Source organism: Ambystoma mexicanum, chromosome 14 (assembly GCF_040938575.1).
Source record: "Ambystoma mexicanum isolate Mex_15411 chromosome 14, UKY_AmexF1_1, whole genome shotgun sequence".
In the NCBI taxonomy this organism is placed as follows: domain Eukaryota; kingdom Metazoa; phylum Chordata; class Amphibia; order Caudata; family Ambystomatidae; genus Ambystoma; species Ambystoma mexicanum.
This window is the reverse complement of record NC_090940.1, coordinates 441,341,590-441,363,919: the sequence shown is the minus strand read 5'-3', so window position 1 is coordinate 441,363,919 and position 22,330 is coordinate 441,341,590. Positions and strand designations below refer to the sequence as shown.

The 22,330-nt window shown below is 45.7% G+C and overlaps 1 protein-coding gene across 7 annotated transcripts in view; it reads left to right on the top strand.

Moving 5' to 3' along the window:
• ZNF410 (zinc finger protein 410) overlaps positions 1-22,330 on the top strand; it is a 1,181,063-nt gene that overhangs the window by 944,156 nt on the left and 214,577 nt on the right. For 4 of the 7 annotated variants that reach the window (XM_069637659.1, XM_069637660.1, XM_069637657.1 and 1 more), the window contains one exon: positions 14,676-14,765. In XM_069637659.1, coding sequence (XP_069493760.1) covers positions 14,676-14,765 — 90 coding nt within the window. Of the gene's footprint in view, positions 1-1,554; positions 1,614-14,675; positions 14,766-22,330 lie in introns of all 7 variants that reach the window. The other 3 variants (XR_011283761.1, XR_011283762.1, XM_069637658.1) reach the window with 1 other exon arrangement.

Sequence of the window (22,330 nt, the reverse complement as noted above, 5' to 3'; positions counted from 1 at the left end):
TCTGCTTCTCTAAAGACTGTGATTTCATCCAGGAAGATAAAAATCAAGATGTTAAGATTTCTGTCAAGTCACCTGCCCTCTGCTCTCAAATAGTGCGTAAACAATACACACAGAAAGATAAAAGGTGTCGTGTTTACAAGATTTACTAGATTTTAATATGTAAAAAAGCCTGGTACGACACTTGTCTGGAGGCCTGGCTATATGGTAGGGGGTAGTGATGAGAACAGCGTAGGAAGGCATGTATTCTGTAGAGAGGAGACAAGCATCACTGAACAATGAGGATGGGTTCTTTGAATAAACTTGTCGGAAGCAAAGTGTCTTAAGAATTGGCAGAAATTGACATATTTCACCTCAAGGAATAGACATAAGCAAATAGTTCCACAGTGTTTTACCCCTGTGAATGTAATGTTCTTCCTCCAAAACTATGGTTTATCCTTGGGCAGGCAGACCTTTTGTTTTGTCTTCCTGACAGGCATTTTATCTGCTGATATGGCACCATCCGATATAGCATTTAGGCAGGGATTATGTTTTTGGTTCGTGGCAAGATGGTGTTGTGAGTTTTTTTTCTTCCTGTGTGGTAAGTTCTTATTGCCAATGTTAAGATTGCATGCGGTCCTTGGAGAGTGGGTGTAGGTGCATGTGATCCTTGGCATATGTTTGAGTGTGATGCAAGGTTTAGGTTGTATACTGCCCTTGATTTTAGGGTATTATGTGCTGTTGAGTCGGGCATGCCCTGCTTAGTGGTTTGCGTTGACAGTTGTGTTGGTATATGGTAGGTGCTTGTGGAGCTTAGGATGCCTGATGTCCTCAGTGGTTCGGTGTGATGCCAGGAGTCTTGATGTTGCATGCAGTCCTTGGTGGTTGGCTGTGATGCCCTTTGTTGATGGTGCGTATGCCGTCAGTGGTTGTGGTTGATGCGTTTATGGGGCATGCTGCCCTGTGGTTGGATGTGATATCAGTGCTGAGGATGCATGTTGACTTTGACTGCTGCACTTGATATTGGCAGGATTGAGCTTCATGCTGCCCTGTGGTAGGCTGTGATAAGTGTTGGGGGTGTTTGCTGTCCCCTGAGGGGGTGGTGGGTGGGCATTTTAGCGTGCATGTTTTCCTGTGTGGTTGGGGTGATAACATTGGAGGTTAGACTGTGTGGTCTGGTCTGCCTGATGGCTAGCTGTGATACCCGGTGTTGAGGGACTTAAGGCTAAGGGCTATCCTGTGCGTGTGCAATTACCATGTCTGAAAGTGCATGTTGGCCTCTATGGTTTTAAATGTATGTGGTAAGAGTGCATGCTATCCTTGTTTGCTTAGATGTGATGCCTGCCCTGTTGAGTGTAGGTTATGTCCTCATTTAATAGGAGTGGCATGGTATTTGGGGTACATGCTGTCTTCAATGGTTGACTTTAGTACCAACTCTTTTGAGGATGTATGGTGGCCTTGCGGTTGGGCGCGATGCTCAAGCTCATGATAATGCATGCTTTTCTTGATAATTGGTTGTGATGAGGTGGTGAGGGTACTGTTAGTGAAGATTTTCTCTTGTCACCTTTCCCTCCATAGATTCCTATGGGACCCACATGCGTCTTGCTTGTTTTGAAACCCATCCTGACTTTATGGAGGTCAGTAACACGTTCTACTCTACTTCCTTTGCCTGTTTGTTTCATGTGTGTGTTGAAACTGACTAGCCCCTTAGACTCATTCCTGAGAGACTATGGCTCCTTACAGAGAAAGACAGTATACTTTGTAGCCTTATCACTTTGTATATAATGGCTTTTGGTTACTTGGACAATGTGCCCCACACAAGCTTGGTGGCAGCTGTGTTTTTTAAAAAAAATGTTTTTTTTTTGCTTGGTATACTTTTTTGTGATAGTTGTCTTCTGCACTTTTTGTAATTTACCACGAATGGCTACTAAAGGTGGCTAGCCCTCGAAAATGGCTATTCCACAAGCGTTCTGTTTATTCTTTGGCTATATTGTTCTTTGGCCGCCTTCCTGCCTTCTCATGTTAGGAAATGCCGTATGTGGAAGTTTCTTTTTCCGTGGAAAGCTGTGGCTTTCGGGGACAAAGGTGTTTTGTTTGTGTGTGAGTCAGATGAGAGGGGGCCTGGACTGTCTGGTCCCAGTCCACATGCTCTGGCACCTGAAAGTCTGTTGCTGGTCGGATATGATGACCAGTGGTTGTCCATGATTAAACAGCCCTGGGCTGTTTGAATGTTGCAGAACCCTTACCATTCATGGGCTTGATCTCCCAAATTGAATCTCGATAAAAGAAAGGCTCCTGCAACTCTTCATCATATCATAGTTGGAACCAAGACTTGTACGAGAAGAAGCAGCACGCTGCCGACCAGCATAGATTGCTGTGAAGTTCCAGGTGAAGTTCTGCTCCTCTGCCTGATCTCAGATGAAACTTGTGGGTGCTTCAACCCTTGGACTGCTGGGAACAGCCAGTCTCAACCCCTGCTTGAGGATCCGTGCCTTCGGAGCCTTTCGAACTGTCCATGGACCCAACAGTAGGACTGCCCAGTTCTCATTTGGGGTACCTTGCTGGAGCTGTCTTTCAGAGCAGAGCCATGAAACTTTACAGATCTCCAGCTGTTACTGCAAGTCCTCTCCTCCATCGTTCTCAGCTGTCTCACTTCAAGGTAAACTGTGCTGGGGCAACTTCTTTATCCGCTGCTCTATGATTGCCTGTCACCGCCTGACTGTGGTGACCTTTGCTTGAACACTCCTTCAATATTGTGAGGTGTTCTGGGGGATCTGCACCGTAGAAGTCTTCATCTTTCTTTGTTTGGCATCTTCTTTTGGAAGCTGACTGGAACCATTTGCTGTGAAACGCGACCGACTCCTGACACAGAAAGTGACTTCTTCACCCGTGACCCCTGGACCTTCCTCGCCCGAAACAAAGCGCAGAAGATTGTGTCCCCAACGAATGCCAGAAGACGTGCAGTGGCATCTGGAAGAATCAGAGTCAGGGGATAAGTTAACATATCTTTTTCTGTCCCCTTGTTCTCCATAGGGTAACAGGCGTAAAGTCATGACCCTAACTCACTCTGACCTGACCAGTGAGGATGTGACCAGGGTTAAGGATCTTTTCTTAGGCCTAACTTTGTGAATAGGATTGAATTGAGTACTTGCCTGAACTTTACTAAATACTTACTAACTTACTAAAAGCATCACCACAGCCCACTGCATCATTTTGAAATAGGCTTACCAGGGAACTTGTGACTTATGGGCCCAAGGTCCTATACCTTTTTAGGGTTGGACTTATTTAAGATTGAGGGACGTGTTCTTGTGTTGGTTCTGCCTATGTTTCCTTGCATCAGACTACTCACCTGTATTGCATTGATAAATGATTTGCGTGCAATTTTATTCTCCTAATGGTGAATATGTATATATTTTCACTGATTTTGGTCTCCTGGTTTCTTGGGACTTGACTGTGGTTCATCATGGTTTATCAAAGTATAACCCAGAATTAAGTTGAGAACCAAGGATGAATTCTGGCAAGTTATATTTTTGTCACTCTGTTGCACATGATGTCCGATGTTAGATCAGGTTATCGTTTGAACAGGTCTAGTACACAGGTGGAGTCCTCCAAATACAGAAAAAAATACAAAAATATCCTATCTAGAAGTTATTGGTGATTACTGAAACACATCTAAGTAGTATTTTTCCAATAAAACAGTTGTAGAAACATTTTGAGTTGCTATTTCAATTTGTTCAGCGTCTCCACCCTAGTTTGGACATGTATGTGGGGATTTATGTGCTTGCATACTAAGCATAAGTTGTTCTTTCTAATGACTCTTGTACTATAGTGACCCTTCCTCAAGACCACCCATGCCTCTCGGCCTGGCCAGTTATGAAAGATATCACAGGGCATTGACGAATAGGAAAAGGACCATGGCAGGAAAGGTGAGTGGGTGTGGATATATATTGTATGGGCATAGGAGGAGCCACACATTCTTCCCAGCTTCCTATTTTGATTTGCCATTTATTTATGATACTCCAGAAAAATGCTTAAGTCTGCGTACCTTTTGTGATGTCACCTCCCTGTCTTCTTCCATGGGCACTCTGAGTCACTGTGGTCAGAACACGCTTACCCAAAGAAATTCCTTACTGCAAGACTGAGATTGAGAAGTCGGCTGGACCCCTGAATTGTGCCATCCTTATCATTTTCTTGGCTTGAGCACTGTAAACCCCAGCACGGAGCATGCATGGATTGCGAGACTGGTGTACGTGGTGTCAGAGTGGTCCCCAAGCAAACCACCAGTGTTAACCCCACTCATGGAACATGGAAAGAGAAGCTTTGCTGACAAATGTACAGGGCTGGCACATTGCAATGCAGAGCCTCACGGTTGATGAATGAAAGGCAGCAGATCTTGGCTAGGACTTTTTTTCTGATTGAGTTCCCCTCACTCTGACCTCTGAGTCTTTGCATTGGTTACTCTCACTCGCACTGTTTTACAAATCTCTGTAGTGTGTCTGTCTTGTCGATTATGTGTGCGCGCCCTGAGGCCCATGGGCATGTGGCGCGGTGCTACAAGAATTCTTAATAAATAAATAAATCTTCCTAACTCTGAGAGAACTGTGGGGCCTTTTGAACTCTTTGGCACCGCATGGAGCAAACATCTGCAAGAAGCACATATAAAGCTTTCATATTGAGACTCAGTGTGTGGGTGAGAGAAGCAGATTGAGGGTTTGAGAAACCACAGCCAGGCTTCAGATGGGAAGCATGCGATGCAGAGTTTTTACTGAGAAGCTATGAGAACAGGGTAAGGGTCACAAAGCATAGCAACCTGGTGAGAGGCTTGCAAGGACCGCACCACCAACTACAGAGTGTGGTGAGTACTGTATCCCTGATGGCACAATTAGAGTAGCTGAGTTAGATGATATAGTCCTGTCCTGTGAGTCTGGCCATGGCAACCTGGTGGGTGTATTCCTGGATACCACTGGACACTTTAACCTTGGAAGCCACAATGCAGGAGGCCAAAGAGAGTTGGTCACTATATCCCTGGATGACACAGGAGAAGAGGCCCTTCATGAGCTACTCCTACATTCTTCTAATCTACAGTGCAAGAAGCATAGCGTGGATCAGTGCTATGTCATTGGAAGCCACAGTAAAAGCTGTGGGACAATTGAGCCGAGCACCACCTCCATGAAGTGATCTGGGTACCATTTTCCTCAAGGCATTGTGTAAAAGCTGCATAGCAAGCTGGGTGTTGTATCCCTGGAGACAGTATGCATGGTGTGGAACAAAATGGGAGCTACCTTTCTGGAGAGTTAACTGGTCGGCATATTCTTGAAGGCACTGTAAAAGCTGCATAGCAGGCTTGCCACCATATCCCTGGATGCAGAGCTAATAAGTGAGATCTCACTATATTTCTTTTATTTATTTGTATTTATTTTATTCATATTTGTAAGGCCTATACAATAAATGGTGTTTCAAGGCGCCATATCCCGAAGACTAAGCATCCAAGACTAAGCAGTCAAAACTCTGAGACTTAGACGAGAAGCGTGTTTGGTGCTATAGAACTGAGACTGAGAAGTAAATAAGTGTTAGGTGTTATATCCCGGAGACTGAAAGGGGAGCTTTTGTGTATGGGATCTGTTGAAAGAGGGGTATTTCATGAACATGTACACTTACATAAGTCCCTTTACAATTTTATGATAAAAAAAATAAACTGGAGGAGCCACCAGAGGGCGCTGAGCTAGTCTGACGCATCTCAGACTGTCTCTCCACACGGGCTGAATTAAGGGAATGAGTCCCCCCTGGTCCCCAGAAGCTGGCAGTGTTGGGGAGGCCTGTGCATTGTTAGTGGTGTCCTGTCCCCGTCGAACCCCAACCTTGCCCCCCCCCCCCTTGTGCCGGGCGGCACCCCGGGGATAGCACATCATAGCTGGTGTCCATAAATCGAAGGAAGCTACATCACCCGGCACACAGCCTTCCCCACAACGGATCGGAGGAAGTCTCGCTGCTCCAGTCTCGCCCTGCAGGGGCCCTGCACTCCAGTTCAACGAAAAGAGATCCACCGGCTGGAGTGGGCGGCGGACTCCTGCCTATTCAACTGACACCCTTTGCCATCCACCAGCACCCGTTCTATTCCCTCCACTGCGGAACAGAGAGAAAAGGAGGAATACGTGAGACGGACCGCCGGGCTCGCAGACCAGTCTCCCTGACCTGCTTCCATAACACAGATGAGTCTCCTGAGCGAGGGCCCTGGGAAAGGTGCCGGGGTTGGTGGGCTCTTATAGCCTTGGAGACTCCACTGGGGGAACATGCAGAGCAGGCCCCCAGCAAATGGTGGATGGGACTGGTGCTGCATGTAACGCCTGCCGCACGCACATGTCTCACCCCAAGGGGAGCCAAAGCTTACCCCGAGGCTGAAATGGATTAACAAGCATTGGGACAGCCTCACCTTGGAGACCTGGCTCTGAGACTGCCGACCCTTCGAGTTCCTCCTGTATTACTGACGAGAGATTGGTGTGCTCCTCCTCCGTCCTTGCCCCTGGAGGGCCTGTGGGTGCCAGAGGACCTTCAGCGAGCCCTGACCACCCCCAGCCTCATTGTCCTCCCTCACCTTAGTGGGAGGGGTGGTCTTGTGAGATATGGTGCAGTCCTCGACGGAAGCACTCCCTGTCCCACAGCCTGGCGCTGTTGTGCCTGATACTGCCCATCTGGAAGACGTCACAACGGTCCACCCAACTGTTCCTGAGATCGCCGCCCGGTCACCCTTGAGACACTTGTGGGTACACAACCATTTATCCAGCGGACTCAGAGCAGCAGTTGCTAGCCTTCCTGGGTGGTCACGGAGGGAGGTCGGCACCGGACACCGCCGCATCCTGCCTGTGCTTCAGGCTTGGCACCTCGAACTCCAAGTAAGGACCCCCTAAGCGAAAGGCCCCGGGCTGGAGCTGAAGCCCCCATATTACGTACAGGATCTTAGCGGAGTGCTGTGAGAGGTGAGCAGAAGGGAGGAAGTCCCAGTCAGGCATAGCGACTGGCTCTCTCGTGAAGCAGAGAACCCTTTACACTCTCTGCTTGCTTAAGGGAGTGCGGGGGCTGCCTCAACTTTAGCTCTGGTTGTAGCCCGACTTTGGCTCACGAGGCCTGCCCCGAACCCAAAGACCACGTGAGGAGATACCTACCAACGCGCTACTGTTAATTTAAGTGAAGCTCTCCCCTGGCATCTGGGAGGGGTGAAGTTCCTCGGCTCCCGATTTTATGACATCTTCCACTGGGATGGGGGACTTCCTCCCCGGTGGGTCACTGCCTCCGCATTGAGACACCACTACAACTTTACGACCTTCACTGATCTTCAAAAAGTGACAGGGACCGTGCTTCTATTGGCCCAGCCACTGAGGCCCCACAGGCATAGATTCCATATAACTCTAGAGAGGTCCTAACCTGGATACTAGACTTGCACCGTTTCTTGCATTGAGCACCTACGGGGCCAGGCCTGTGAGCCCCTTGGCTGGTCCGGATAGAAAGTGAGAAATCTGGGCACCACACTGGCCTCTCATTACATGCACTGTCAACCGACGCCACAAGATCTGTCGTCAACCGAGTCTTCCATGCTCCTGTTAACTCTCCAGGCACCCACCTGCTAGCAGGACCCACCTTTGTTGTTCCCTGTACTCTGCCCTGACCCCTTCCACCCCCTGCATAGGACCCTGTAGGCCCCCCCAACCACCCTGGATGAGAGCCTCATCTCCCCCGAACCAGCCAGTCACTACAATACCCTCCGATGAGCTGGGCCGAATCACTACAAAGGTTTTGCCAATCCCCGTCCCCAGCATCGGAGTCAGTCGACATGGCCACAATGCAACCAGAAGTATTGGAAACCCAGTCGGTGAGTATGGGCATGGCAACCCTTCTGGAGGAGATCCGTGGCTTCAGGGCAGACATTAGCAAAAGGCTGGATACCTTAGATAAAAAAGTGGACTCCATGGATGACCGAGTTCAAACCCTTGCAGCAAATCAGACTTCAGTCGACCTTCTGGAGACCCAAATAGATATGCGCCTCTCGGAACTGGAAAGGAGGGAGGAGAAATGCACTCTAAAGTTGGATGACTTGGAGAACAGAGAGCGCCATAGCAACCTGAGGTTTTTGGGAGTTCCGGAACGTGACGGTGAAACACAGGCGGACATCGTAAGAGTCATTAATGCGGTGGTGAGGAAACATTTTGATGAGAGCAACACCAACGAGCCGACGATCGACAGGGCATACAGGGTGGGAGCCTCTACCAGGGGCCCCAGGTCGATACTCGTGAGATTCCACTATTATTCAGAAAAGAGTAAGATCCTGGAGCTTGCACAGAGGAAGGGTCCGATCGATTTGGGAAAATGCAAAGATCACGATCTAACTGGACCTCTCGGCCATCACCTTGGTGTGACGACAACTGTGCCCTCCTGACAAAATGGCTCCAGTCCAAAGGTGCGAGATATAGATGGGGTCACCCATTCTCCCTCTCCTTTTAGTATGACGGTTACAAATACTCCTTAATCACAGAGGACGACATACAAAGGGTGACCAGTGAACTCCTGGGCGAGCCCACCCTGGAAGGCCACTACGATGGCCAAAGAAAAGAGTCGTCAGAAACTCAGAAAACCAATTGCTTCGCTGAAAGACGCTAAGTCTGTGGCAATAGGAAATTCAGGAGGGTGGCTCCAGCCTCCCCCAGACCTTCTAACGACTGACCGTAATCCTTTCTCACTTTACATCTCATCACCGTGTGGGGAGGTTTGGTCCTTTTCACTCACCTCAGAAGGTCCGGCCCAGACCCTGGACCCTTGACCAAGGGTGGCCCCGGTGATATGGTTGAACAGACTGTCTGGAGACAGACAGTGCCTTGGGGAGGGAGAAGGGGGTGCTGATGTATAATGTTTCTGGGTTGCGCTTTGGGTGAGGGGGGACTCAGAGAAGAGATGTCCAACTTCGTTTATTAGCCCAGTGAAGGTAGACATTGGTGGCCTGGCCCGACGGCATCTCCTATGGGGAGTCCAGGGTGGGAGGGAGTCTAGGGGTTGATTTGTTTGGGGTTTGGTTCATGTTGTTCATGGGTAGCTATGGGTGTAAACTACTGAGTTGGGACACGGTTCCTGTGGGGACTGCTTTCTCAGTAAGGGATCGGAGTGTACCGAGCCAGGAAGGGGACTGAGCTCACATGTGCCCCCCTGGAAGGAAGTCGAGAAAATTGTGTCCCCCTAATGGCTGACGTAAACCAATCACTGACGTTGGGTTCGCTAAATGCTCTGGGACTGAATGCCCAGCACAAGAGATCCTTAGTGGTGAGGGAATTTAATAGGCTGAAATTGCACTTTCTATTCCTTCAAGAAACCCATTGGGCAAGGGGGAGGGAAATATCTCTCAGGGCCAAGTCCATACAGGAAGTATTCCATGCTTCGTGCCCTGCTGTCAGAATCCCACGACCCTTGAACAAATAGTACAGCCGTAGAAATCCTCAAGATAATATGATCCTTGAGTGAACCAAATGAGACACGCCAAGGAGTATACTAGCCAGAAGATGGAGACCAGATGAACTTGTGGATCACACCCAGATGTTCCAGATGGACAGTCGGTAGTCGTCAGATACCTGCAGAAGAACCATACAGTTAACAACATCGACCTAGTGCGATTTCTCAGAACAATGGAAACAGATGCTTGAACTGACCTGTGCAGGGCTAAAACCAAGCGGGACCCACTTGTGTTGGTATCTGGGACAGCTAAGAAAACCCTCCTGTAATACCTTAACCAATAATCAGAAACCCAAAGTGATCAGGATTACCGGTACAAGCAATTGCAGAACACCAAGGCTTCCCGTGTTTATGGGGGATGAGTACTAGCACTATCTCTGGTCTGCGTGGTAACCTAAACCCGATGACAAAGGACGTCTTTAACTGAGGTGGTAAGTCTCTAGTCCAAAGTACCACCGGGACCGACAGCACGAGGACGCCTAACCCTAAGGTGGCGAGTCTCCAGTCCAGTTGGCCAACGACCCCGACGGCACGAGGACGCCTGCCAGAACAGAGAACATTTGAAGCGCAGACCAGAAATAGAATGGAGGTAGTTGTCTGTCGTTCCCAATGAGGTCATGTGGAATCCTGTGTTGACAGCAGACTGTTCCAAGAGTTCTTAGCAGTGGGATCATAGAGATGACAGGAATGGCAAATATCGATGCAGTCCGCTGGACTGTAGTATCTGTGGCGTATGGAATCACAATGAAGAATACCGTGAAGGGAAAGAACGTAGCAATCTGTAAAAACGAAGCCAGAGATTCAGTATTATGCTAGCAGAAAACAAGACCGGCAAAGAAAAGACGAAGCAGTCCGTGAAGCAAGGCCAAGGGTCAGCAATGTGCGGGCGGTTTACTAAAGTAGGCGAGGTTGAGACGGAGGCAAAAATCCAGGAAACAAAACCATAGTGAAGGCGACAAGAAGCATAAAACGGGTGCTTGAAACAGACGCGTAGCTTGGTCAGAAGCGCTGCCCTGCAGCTCCAGGTTAGTTTAAATGCTTAAAGTCACATGATCGTTATCGTGCATAACACGTGACCGGCACAAAGCGGAACATTGACCCAATCTCCATGCTAACTGGCAACGCTCAACCAAACACAGAGGAGTATGGCCGCCTCATACCAAAATACTAATGACGAACTGGGCCTCACCGACCCACATTCGACACGCCAGGGGCATGACCCTACCTTTACTTTCTTTTATAACACCCACTCCACGTTCTCCAGGATAGACTATGTGCTAGTTGACAACTCACTTCGAGAAAGAATAGCCGATTTGTGTGTGGAGTTGGTCCCGTGGTCAGATCACGACCTAGTTAGGGTCCAAATAGGGATGCTCCTGAAATCCCCTAAGGGCTCAAGGTGGTTGTGTAACGACCTCTTGTTGAGAGACAAGGAACTGTCCCAGTCCCTGCTCTCAGCCCTGAAAGAATACTTCGCAATCAATGACATTGGTGAGGTGGGGGGGGCAGGAGTCTGGGACGCTTTTAAAGCCACCATTGGGGGGGTTCTCATTGGTGTGGGGGCGAGGAGAACGCGGGAAAGGGGTAAGGAAGAGAGGCTCCTTGGGGATAAAATAGAGGCTATCCAACCGGGGGGGGGGTAAACTCAGGTCCCATATGTTCCCGGGCAAATGGGCAGAGCTCCAACAGCTTAAGGCGAAGCTGGCAGCCCTCTTGGTTGGACAAACTGAGAGAAAATGGGCCTTCCTAAAGCAAAGATATATGGAGAAGGTGGACAAGATCCTTGCCTGGAGGTTGCAGGAATTCAGAAACGGTAGAAGAGTCGACTCTTTGCAGCTTCCATGGGGGCAATAAATGTCTGGATGACTCCGGGATTGCGGAGCAATTCCGCCTATACTACGAGCGCCTCTACAAGTCGGACATTCAAGGGACAGGGCTGAGGTGGACAGGTTCCTGGAAACACTCCCAATGCTGCCCCCCATCCTCCTCCTGAGAAAGCTAACCCCCTTCAAAGTCCCATCACACCCCAGGAGGTAGTAGACCCTATCGGCACTATGAAAGGGGGCACCACGCCGGGCGACGATGGCTTTACTGTTCTCTTTTATAAATCCTTCCGTTCTAATCTTGCTCCGTTCTTGGCTAAGTTGTTTAATGCAGCCCAGGATACGGGAACCCTCCCCCAATCCATGTTATCGGCCCTCCTCGTGGTTATCCCAAAAGAGGGAAAGGACCCAACATACTGCCAATCCTATCGTCCCATTTCCTTACTTAACACGGACGTGAAGATCCACGCGAAGCTTCTTGCTAATAGACTCGCTCAGCACCTCCCTTCCCTGGTTCACAGGGACCAAGTTGGATTAATCCCGGTCAGACAGTGGTCGGATAATATTAGGAAGACCTTAGACCTGATGCACGAATCCTCAAGTAGGAACATAGAAGCCCATCTCCTCTGACTAGACTCAGAAAATGTCTTCAACCGTGTCGGATGGTCGTACATGGGCAAGGTCTTGCAAAGGATAGGCCTGGGCAAAAGATTCTGTGGGTGATTGCTTCTCTGTGCAATGGCCTCTCTGCTAGCGTGTCTGCCCCGCTCCTCCTCTCCATGAGGACTCGCCAGGGCTGCCCTATCTCTCCCCTCTTATATGCCCTTGCAATGGAGCCTCTAGCCATAGCTATAAGACTGCACCCGGGGATTACGGGGGTTCGATGTGGGGAGCTTGAATTCAAGCTCTCACTCTTGGTTGATGATATCCTTGCCTATTTAACCAATTAACATGTCTCGCTTCCCAAGTCTCCGGGACCTGTTACACACTTTTGGTATCTTCTCCGGGCTGAAGATAAATCGGTCAATCAAGTATAATGCCTATGGGGGAGGGCGATGGAGACATTGAGGGGAGGGGGACAGTACGGGGTATGAGAGTTGAACGCAAAGCTTCTTCATACCTTGGAATCCTCCTTCCGAAGGAATTGGGATCCCTCTTTGAACTGAACTTTCCCCCTATCATAGCCAAGATAAAGGCAGTCCTCCTAGGTTGGGCTCCTCTGACCCTATCATGGTTCGGTCATATGGTTTCTATTAAAATGAACAGCCTACCCCGGCTCCTCTACCTTTTCACGTCCCTCCTGGTCGTTATCCCAGAAGCATATTTCAGGACCCTACACACTTTGGTCCAGCGCTTTATTTGGAACGGTAAGAAACCGGGGATTAAACACGCAACCTTGTCCTTGACTCTCCCAAGGTCCCTCGGGGGTTTTGGTCTTCCAGATTTCCGGTAATACCACAAGGCAGCTCAGCTTAGGGTAATGTTGGAGCATATGAGGGATGAGATGCATACCTATTGGACGTACATAGAGGATATCCACACACAACTTAGGAATGTAATAGACCTCCTATGGGCCCCGAATAAGGGTCGACCCAACCATGTTAGAAACCACCCAACATTAGCAGTCCTATGGGCTCTATGGAAACGCGACAAGGCGAATGTGGCCCTTTCCTCCTGGCCCTCCCCCTTGTCTTCCTTGTGGGGTCCCTCCCTTCATTTGGGTACAAAGGTACTGCGTGATACGCAATCATGGTCGGATATGGGCCTGGAACGGGCCGCTCAACTTTTTCATCAAAACACCTTTATTGACTATGAGAAACTAGCCGAAGCCGTAGGGGAATCCCTGATGTCGATCTTTGAATACCTTGGGGTGAAAAGAATCTTGACCAACCCCCAATGGTGCGAGGACCTTGCTCGTTCCCTTAAACCCCTCAAAAGAGTAATCGTAGAATCCCCATCGAGGAAGGGGTCACTGTCCAAAATCTATAGGGTCCTGATCACGGCACAGCTAGAGGGCAGGCAGGGATTCAAACACCTCTGGGAAGAAAAACTGGGGATGGTGTTGGAGGAGGCAACCTGGGCTAAAGTCAATGGGGTCCTTTTCTCGGGTACTCTGCATACCTCGGCTATGGAACATAATTTTAAGGTTCTCCTTGCATGGCATCTCTCCCCTGATAGGTTGTCTAAAATGTACACAGGGGTATCTCCTCTTTGCCCTAGGGAGTGTGGTCAACGTGGAACCTGGTATCACCTGTTGTGGGAGTGCCCCTAAATTCAGATTTATTGGACTGAGCTTTTCAGTTGGATCAAGGATATTGTGGGCATCTCTCCTGGCATGCACCCCCTTGAACTTCTCCTTGGTGTTACTTCCCCAGAATCAGACTCAAATACCCTTCCCAAGGTGTGGTCCAGGCTATGTTGAGGGCCGGGAGATTAGCCCTAGCCCAGAAATTGAAAAATTCCTCTGCTCTGTCTAAATCAGAGTGGCTTGCTAAACAGTGGGCAATCTTTACATATGAGAAACTAACAGCATTGACCCATGACAAAATGGAATCCCTTTTGTTGGACTGGACCGTGGTGCTCCTGCATGAGGATTGTGGTGCATTGAGACTTTGATGGCTCCCCCTTGTAAGCCCCATCTTATTGATTGTCTGGAATTTAGTCTCCACCACTTACTTTTTCTTTACTTGTTGAACCCATCTCGTCAGCCTAGTCTCATCACTTTGTCCCAAAGTTTTGTTTGTGTCCGTCCCCAACACTTGGTAGTTTCTATGCAGGGAGTTGGAGAGGGTGGGGGGGGGGTTAAATCTGATGATGTCAATTGAGATTTATTGGATTGTATTGGTTTTATTCTTATATTGTAATGTTTTCTTTCTGTCTTAATAAATAATGTTCAATAAAAAAAATAAACCAAGTAGCCGACTGAGTACTATATATCTGAAGCTGAAAAGTAAGGTTTGAAAAGAGTGCCATTGCTTCCTAAAACTAGGTTCACACTCAGCCAATACCCCTATAATAATAATCATATGGTGGCTGGGTAATGGAGACCTGGGAGGAGCAGTATTCCATAGGCTGTATTAGCTTCTGTAGTTCCCTATATCTTAGGATCATAACATTGAGAAGAGTGACCTGCGTCATGAAATGTGGGACACCAAGTTCCAATTGATAGTTTATTGGCAGCCATCCTGACTTTAATAATACATATTTGTGGAATAATGTGTGTCCCTATGTGTTGTGGATAGCCACTCATTAAATGGACATCCTAGAATTCTGAAGGAAATGGTACCAGCCCTAGGATCATAAACATCACAACAGTAACTTGCACTGTTTTACTCTAGAATTTTTGTTACTGATAAAACTTGTGAAACTGTCATTTTCTTCCATTAGGAGAAAGGCCCTTCATGTGCGAGGAAGAGGGATGTGGTCGTTCCTTTGCAGAAAATTCCAGTCTTCGGAAACACCTCCTCATTCACTCAGGTATTAATGGGAAGGATTATTTCCTACTGTAGGGTGCCAACCTTCACAATACAAACTATGTATTTGGCACCTTTTCTACAATATTACAGAGCCCTTCAACTCTCTTCCAGACATACTACTTTACCAAGCTCCCTCTGTCTACAAGCATTACTGGCTATAACTGTATTCCACTATATGTCACACTCCTAGAATAAACCATTAACTCAGTACCTTTTGTGAACCGACAGTGCTACCTAACCACCAAACACCATTTGCTCTTTCTCACTCATAACATTACATGCTCTCTCAGCATTACTGATGAGCCCTTTTTTCTGCCCTCTGTTTTACTCTCTCCTCATTATCCATTCACCCAGATTGAGCATTGGTGATGAGCTTTACAGTGCTCCTTATCACTTTGTTTAGATAGTGCTTATTAACTGTTATGTTTCTGATGCTGTCCGTACTGGAAACTTTTTCAGCTTGCCATCTGGTGGTACTGTGCGGCTCAGAGAACTTATTTATCATGGCTCCTTGGTGCCCTTCTGATTCACAAAGGACGTAATGTGTTTATATACTTGATGCGGCTAACGCCATTTTAGTTCGTTTTTTTTCATTTCATATGCTTTAGTTCAGCAATTGCCACAAAAGCTTCCAGACGTGCATAAAAATAACAAGAGTAATATATAAACAATATTTTTAAAAAGCCTCCTTCCTGCTGGTCCAGTTAGGGCACCAATATGTTTCCTCATTCATCACAGTGCCTTAATGCTTGTATACCCCATATTATCTGGTAGTCTGTCATATATACATGGAATTATCAGAAGAAGAAAAAAGGCAAAAAACATATTCCCAGTTCCATAATATAACCCATTCTATCCATAGCCTTCTAGTAACTAGGGCAATGCACCTATTAAAGTGATGGTGCCCAGGTATGGCAGCTATTCTTAGTATATAATAAGAACTAGCATATATAAGCCACTTACAGTGCAAATTCATTATCACTACATGCCATTCCTTAGATTAGAATAATAAACATAAAACTGAAAGAAATATTGCTAAAAATTAATTTGGGAATCCGCTCCCTTTGACCGCTCCACTTAATTATATATTGCTTACAGTGGAACTTAACATGTGGCTACATTTCTGCCCAGAACCTGGTCAATTCCTACCTCATATAAATTCTGTCTTCCTGGCCCAAATCAACAAATAAAATTTCATATGTACCCCAATTAAAGTACAAATCCATAACTTATAGCTGTCATTCCTGATTTATACATAGAAACATTATACAGTTAAAATAATTAATTTGACTGTCCGAACCTTAAGACCGCTCCTCTCGTTTCTGTGGCCGCATGCATACATTTTTTTGGGGAATCAGCCACTGTTTTGACATTTTTAGTCTCAACATAATAGCCTGGCCTTAAGCCCGGTGACAACTGTGGTTGCATGATGCGTATGTCACATCTGCATCTCAATTATTTCTGGTGTCTGAGTTAGGGATTATGACGCAGACATACATTTTGTGCTGTTTGATGAAACAGGAAGTGTTCAGGGAGTGGGTTGCCAAGCTGCTGTTGGATGACAGCAATAAAGGCACTCAGAATAGATCTCTTTTGTGGGCTCCCCTCCCTCTAAGTCGGAACTACAGGCACTGCTTTTGGGAACATTCCTCGAAGCCGGATGAGTGGGACAAGAAAAGGAATATTTGATTCATTCTGGAAATTAATCATCTTCTTCCAGAATGTTGTACTCCTTCTTTCAAGAAGCTTTACCGAAGGTCAAGGCACAGAAGTCTCTGTCAGGGGACATTTTGTCTCTACTTATCACAGGTGCGCGTCAATCTCCTTTCCCCATGTCCAGGTCTACCGCATAGGAGTGGGAACAATTTACATCACGAAGGAAAAAGGTTTTTGACTAGGCTTCACCTTTGGTAGCACCTCTAGAAAGCCCAGCAGTCCCCTGCTAAGGATGGCTTAGTATGGAAACACTGCATCTGCATTCCCCAGGACTGAACCCCAGTTGTACTCCAAGAGAGCTGGTGTTGTTGGAGCCTTCTGGCTCAGCATAAAAGCATTCAGCCTCAGCCTCCTCAGGCCCAGCGCGGTCACTGCCATCAGCGACTTTGAAATCACCACATAGCAAGCCAGCATCTTCAAGACCGTTACTATCGGGTACTTCGGAGTCTATCTCCAAATACGAGTCGCTGTGATAGACCCATGTTTTAAAAAAAACAAATGTAGGATCATTTTTGAAGAGGAGGATAAACTGGAAGATGAGGAAGATATTCTGTATTGGTTCCAGACCAGTCTGTTTGAAAGAGAGTCTGCTCTTCCTGAGGAGTTTGAAAAAGAGGGCCATAAGGAAGAAACATTATTAGAACTTGTTCGCGACCACCAGGGGGCAAATGGCCTTCCTACCGATGTGGTCTTGGAGAGAAGGACTTTGGTGTGTCGGCCATAAACGCAGGCTTTGGGTCTTTTAGGGCATTGATCAGAGATAGACATCCTTGTCCCGGCTATCACCACTGATGAAAACCTACACCATTATTGTTCACTTAGAACCCATAGTGAATAAGATTCCCATGCTTCTTTTCAGTGCATCATTGACAGAGAAATTGATGGCAACATGAAGCAAACATCTATCTGTTACGTCAATACACAAGGTTTTTCACAGAAGCATAGGATGGACCTTTAGGACTCCCTTTTCCTTACCTCACAGCCTACACTAAAAAGCCTGGAACATCAAGCAACCATGGCTGGACCATAACCTGCAGGTTTTCCAAGCACATGGCCGGACAGGGAATCAAAGAGGTTGGATGCATAAGGGAGGAAGGTGTGTTTACCACAAGCAGTCCTAACTTTTTGGAAACTAATTGTACACTGTACACTGAGGAAATATACTCACACTCTGTGAGGTGGCAGGTCAACATTTGCCACCTGACTTGCAAGGGTAATTAAATTAAATGTTTCATGATGTGTGGGCACAAAACAAAAATAAGGCAACGTCGCCTTATTATCACTGGCGCTTCTCAGTTGGCCCCCAATCCTAGGGGCTGAAAATGTTTTTAAAAATATGTATATTAAAACTTTGTATTCCACTCATTCAGTGCATTTAAGCATAAGTTGAATCCGTGTGGTTATAGCCAGCGATGTTTTATTCACATTCCCGTTTCAACATATATTGTAATGGTCAGAAAAGTATTTGCTCCACACTTCAGGAACAGTGCCACAGTATTGTGTATTAGAAACTGAAATGTATTGATTTTAGTGCCCTTTTAGATAACACGTGTTTCGACACACCAGTGTCCTTTTCAAATCAGGGCCAATGACAATACTAAATCCCAGATCAAAATTGTTTCAATTCCGTGGAACAAGGTTTCATGGGATAAATCCCCCTTCCGACTCGTACTCATCCTATGATATTGAGTACGAGTCGAAGGGGGATTTATCCCATGACACCTTGTTCCACGGAATTGAAACAATTTTGATCTGAGATTTAGTATTGTCATTGGCCCTGATTTGTAAAGGACACTGGTGTGTCGAAACACGTGTTATCTAAAATGGCACTAAAATCAATAAATTTCAGTTTCTAATACACAATACTGTGGCGCTGTTCCTGAAGTGTGGAGCAAATACTTTTCTGATTGTTCTTTCAAGGGGTAGGGGTCAAAAACCCCTTTCTTGCCCCACACCAACTGCAACACTTTTTTGAATACCAATATTCAACCAGGCACATGGAAACATTCTCAGTTGGTACAAAACAAAACCCCCACTAGTGTGGCATATATTGTAATGGCACTTTATTTCAATATGCTACGTTGGGCAATCATCTTATGCCATCAGTGTACAATTTGCCAATGCATTTCGGTGAAAACCTTCATCAGGGCTGTACATGGGCTATTAATTTGCATAATCAAGCTATTCATAATTATATTATGTACAGCGTCATTGTCAACACCAGTTCGTTATGTTTCGTATTCAATATATTAACAGGTAAACACATACCATTCATTATGATGTCCCACGGAATGTGCAATGGTTGAGAAAGGGAAACAGAAACAGAATATGCGATTTAGTTTCAATGCTATTAGCTCGATTCGCATAAGGTCTAAAGGACATAAATCTGTCCTACCTGATCGCATTGAATAAAGTATTCCAAATGTGTATTTAAACGCATGGAGTCCCGTTTTTCTATTGCGTGTTAAAGCGCATGTGGCAATGTTGCCGCTTTTGATTCTGTATTTCAAAAGCGTGTGGAAACGCATGTGCCGACGCTGTCTCTGCTGGAGAAACAGGCATATATTCTTTAGCTAATCTAACATTTAGTTTCTGATCATTTAGATAAGACGGCGAGTGTGTGCCGATGCTTACCTCTCATTCAAGAGCTGATCTGCAAGCTGCAGAGAGTCACGCTCGCGCAGGCTTGTGAGCTGTATTTGAGTGTTGCCATGCAGACGGTTGCGAAGCGCTGTGGTCCAGCTTGGAAGCCGGAGCACGTACGCCTCGCGCTCCACCCCAGGGTGTTTACCCTGGGGCGGGGATGTCTCCATGGCAACCTTGTGTTAATTTAGTTGCTACAGAAAAATAAACTGACAGCAGAGCTGTGAGCACTATTCCTATTCTATTAACGTTGTGCAGCCAACAATACTTCCTGTCTCTTTACCATATTTAAACATGAAGTAGCTGGTGCAAAATTAACTTAGGGCTCTGCTCTATTGCTTTCATCAACAAGGTAACAAAAGACCCTACCTATTTTTATTCATTAACGTTGTGCAGCAAACTATATTCCTGTCTCTTTACCATATTCACATAGAACATTTCTGAACTGTACTTAGTATGGTATATCATTGGATGGAAGATTCATTTTTGATTGTCATGTTAAGTTTAACACACCACACCTATGCAGAGGCATTGTGTTTATTGAAACAGTCTTTAATTTTACTTATGTTTTTCATTTTAACCTACTTGGTTCAAGAAGAAGGGATGTGTATCCCGAAACGCGTCAGCCATTACTGAATTGCATATATGGATTACCATTGCTTATTTACTTCACTTTATTTTGTTGACAGCTAGTTTGGCTTTTTCACTTTAAAATCTCAATGGTGAACTAATTGTGACTACAATTAAAACCTCCTTTGGGTTTTTTTTACAAAACAATTGAATGATTAGCTTCATTACTAATTTAGCATGTATATTTTTGCATAATCACAGCCAACAAACCAAACTTTGGTGAACCATCTTTTGATGGACTTATGACGAGTGCAGGGGACGGGAGGGCTCCTATCTTTGGATCCTTGTTTTTGTTTCTTTACCATATTCAAACACGAAATGGCTGGTACAACATGGACTTAGGGCTCTACTCTTATAATTTCATCAACAAGGTAACACAAGACCAAACCGATAATATACATTTAAAGGATTGTTAAAAACTCATGTCTCTTGGACCGAAGACAGTGGGTCTAAGGTGAAAAGCACAAGTGTCTAGACGACAAATTATCCTATGTGGAATCTGAAAACGAGCGGAAAATATACATTAAGAGATCTTCTAATGAATCATTAGTACTTCAAGTATAATGGACCAAAGTCAATGGGTCGCAGACAATGGGTCTCAAGTAGAAGGCATAGATGTCAAGACCCCAAGGTTTCCAATGTGGATTCTGTACAATTTTGTGGGAGTTGAAGGTTAACATTCCATTTTATAATGTCAGGAAATATGACATCTCTGTGTAAAATAAAGATTGAGACTCCAACAAATTTATAAAAAACACATATAGTTGATCTCCTCATTCATTCCCTTTGGTATAAGGGAACTCAGATGGTCAATCCAAAAGGTTTCACGTTGGTCCATTGTTTTTTGGAAATATTCATGTAGATCTCTTTTCCACTATTTCAAGAATAGCGAATCGAATCTGTGGCAAGTTATGTTTCTTGTCATGCCAGTGTCTTGCCACAGCCGAGGTCTTGTTGTTATTCCGTATACAGGATCTATGTTCATTCCATCTTGTTTTAGCCATCCTCAAAGTTAGTCCGACATAGTATAAGCCACAAGGGCATTTTATTGTGTGTATCACATTTTGAGAGTCACATGTGGCAAAACATTTTAGTCTTATTGTCTCTCCTGTGTAGGGATGTTTCAGAGATTCTCCTTTGATAATGTAGCCACAATTACTGCAACTCAAGCAGGGAAAGGTGCCAATTCTGTTGGTAATTTTCTTTTTTTGTGCCGGTTTTGTCTTGGCGAGTTTTTCTTTGAGATTATGGCTTCGTTGATAGGTGAATGTCGGAATATCTTTAAATAAATGTTCTACTCGTTGATCGCATGTCACTGTGTTCCAGTGTTTTTTAATGATAGTTTTGATGCGATTGCTCTGTCTCGAGTATTTAGACACGAACTCTAAAGGGGGAGAATCATCTTTCTTGATTTTCATTTTCAACAGATCTTCCCTGTTTTGTGTAGCTATGCGCGTTTCTGCTGCCGTCACCTCTTCTTTCGTGTATCCACGATCCAAGAACATTTTGCCCATTTCTTTGACTTCTTTTTCGTATTCTACAAGATCACTCACTAATCTCTTCACACGTAGCATCTGGCTATACTTTACATTTTTGATAAGGCTTGGTTGATGAAAGCTTAGTCGTTGTAGCAAATTATTGCGATCAGTGGGTTTTCGAAAGATGGTTGTCTGGTATCCTGTATTGGTTATATTGATTTGTACATCTAGAAAGTGTATGCTTTCATGATGTGTGGGCCCATCCATGGTTACTGGGACCACTATCAGTAGGCATTCGTCGGCGAGGGTTACTAATTTTTTACATCATGTCTAGGAAAAACATGTGGACATGCTGTTTGATGGTCTAGACCTTTTTGGTACAGTAGTGCACAAGTCCCTAGATACATTCAAAGCTTCTAGGCACATTGCTAAATCTTAGGGCTATTGGCTACTTATCACTGCTTTCTATCCAAGAGGACCTCTCTATATTCTTTCCCGCTAATAGGCTGGGGTTGCGGTCTTGCTCAGCATAATCAACACCAGCTGTAGGGATTTCGAGCATTGACGCATCATACAACACAACTTTTGTTCAACAATGTTTTATTAGAATTCACATCATCTGGTCTTTGGTTAGATGATTGCCTTTAGGTATTAGGGGATTGATGTAAAAATAATGCCATCCTTGGGAAGCTAGTGTCAAGGATGTGATAACTCGGCGAGCTTTTCCAGATGTTTCCTGTACCTCAGGGTGATCTGATTGTGTAACATCAAAGTCTTGAATCAATTCTATTAAGTCTCTCTCCCTCCAGGGATGACCTATTATAACAACCAAATTTGCAAGGATAGTGGTTAAGAGAAAACACAACCTACCCTTTATAAGTCTTTACACCTCCAGACTAAAAATAAGCTACAACCAAAGAGCTCTCCAGGCATGATCAAAAACAATGTTCATAAATCTAACCTTTGAAAGCTGGCACAGAATGTCTCTAGAACACACCAACTCTCAAAAATAGTTAAAGGGTTTTTATTTTAGAAATCTAAAAGAGGCTCTCTAAGGGCTGTCCTACTGACACTCATCGAGTGTGCCCCCGGCCCCCTA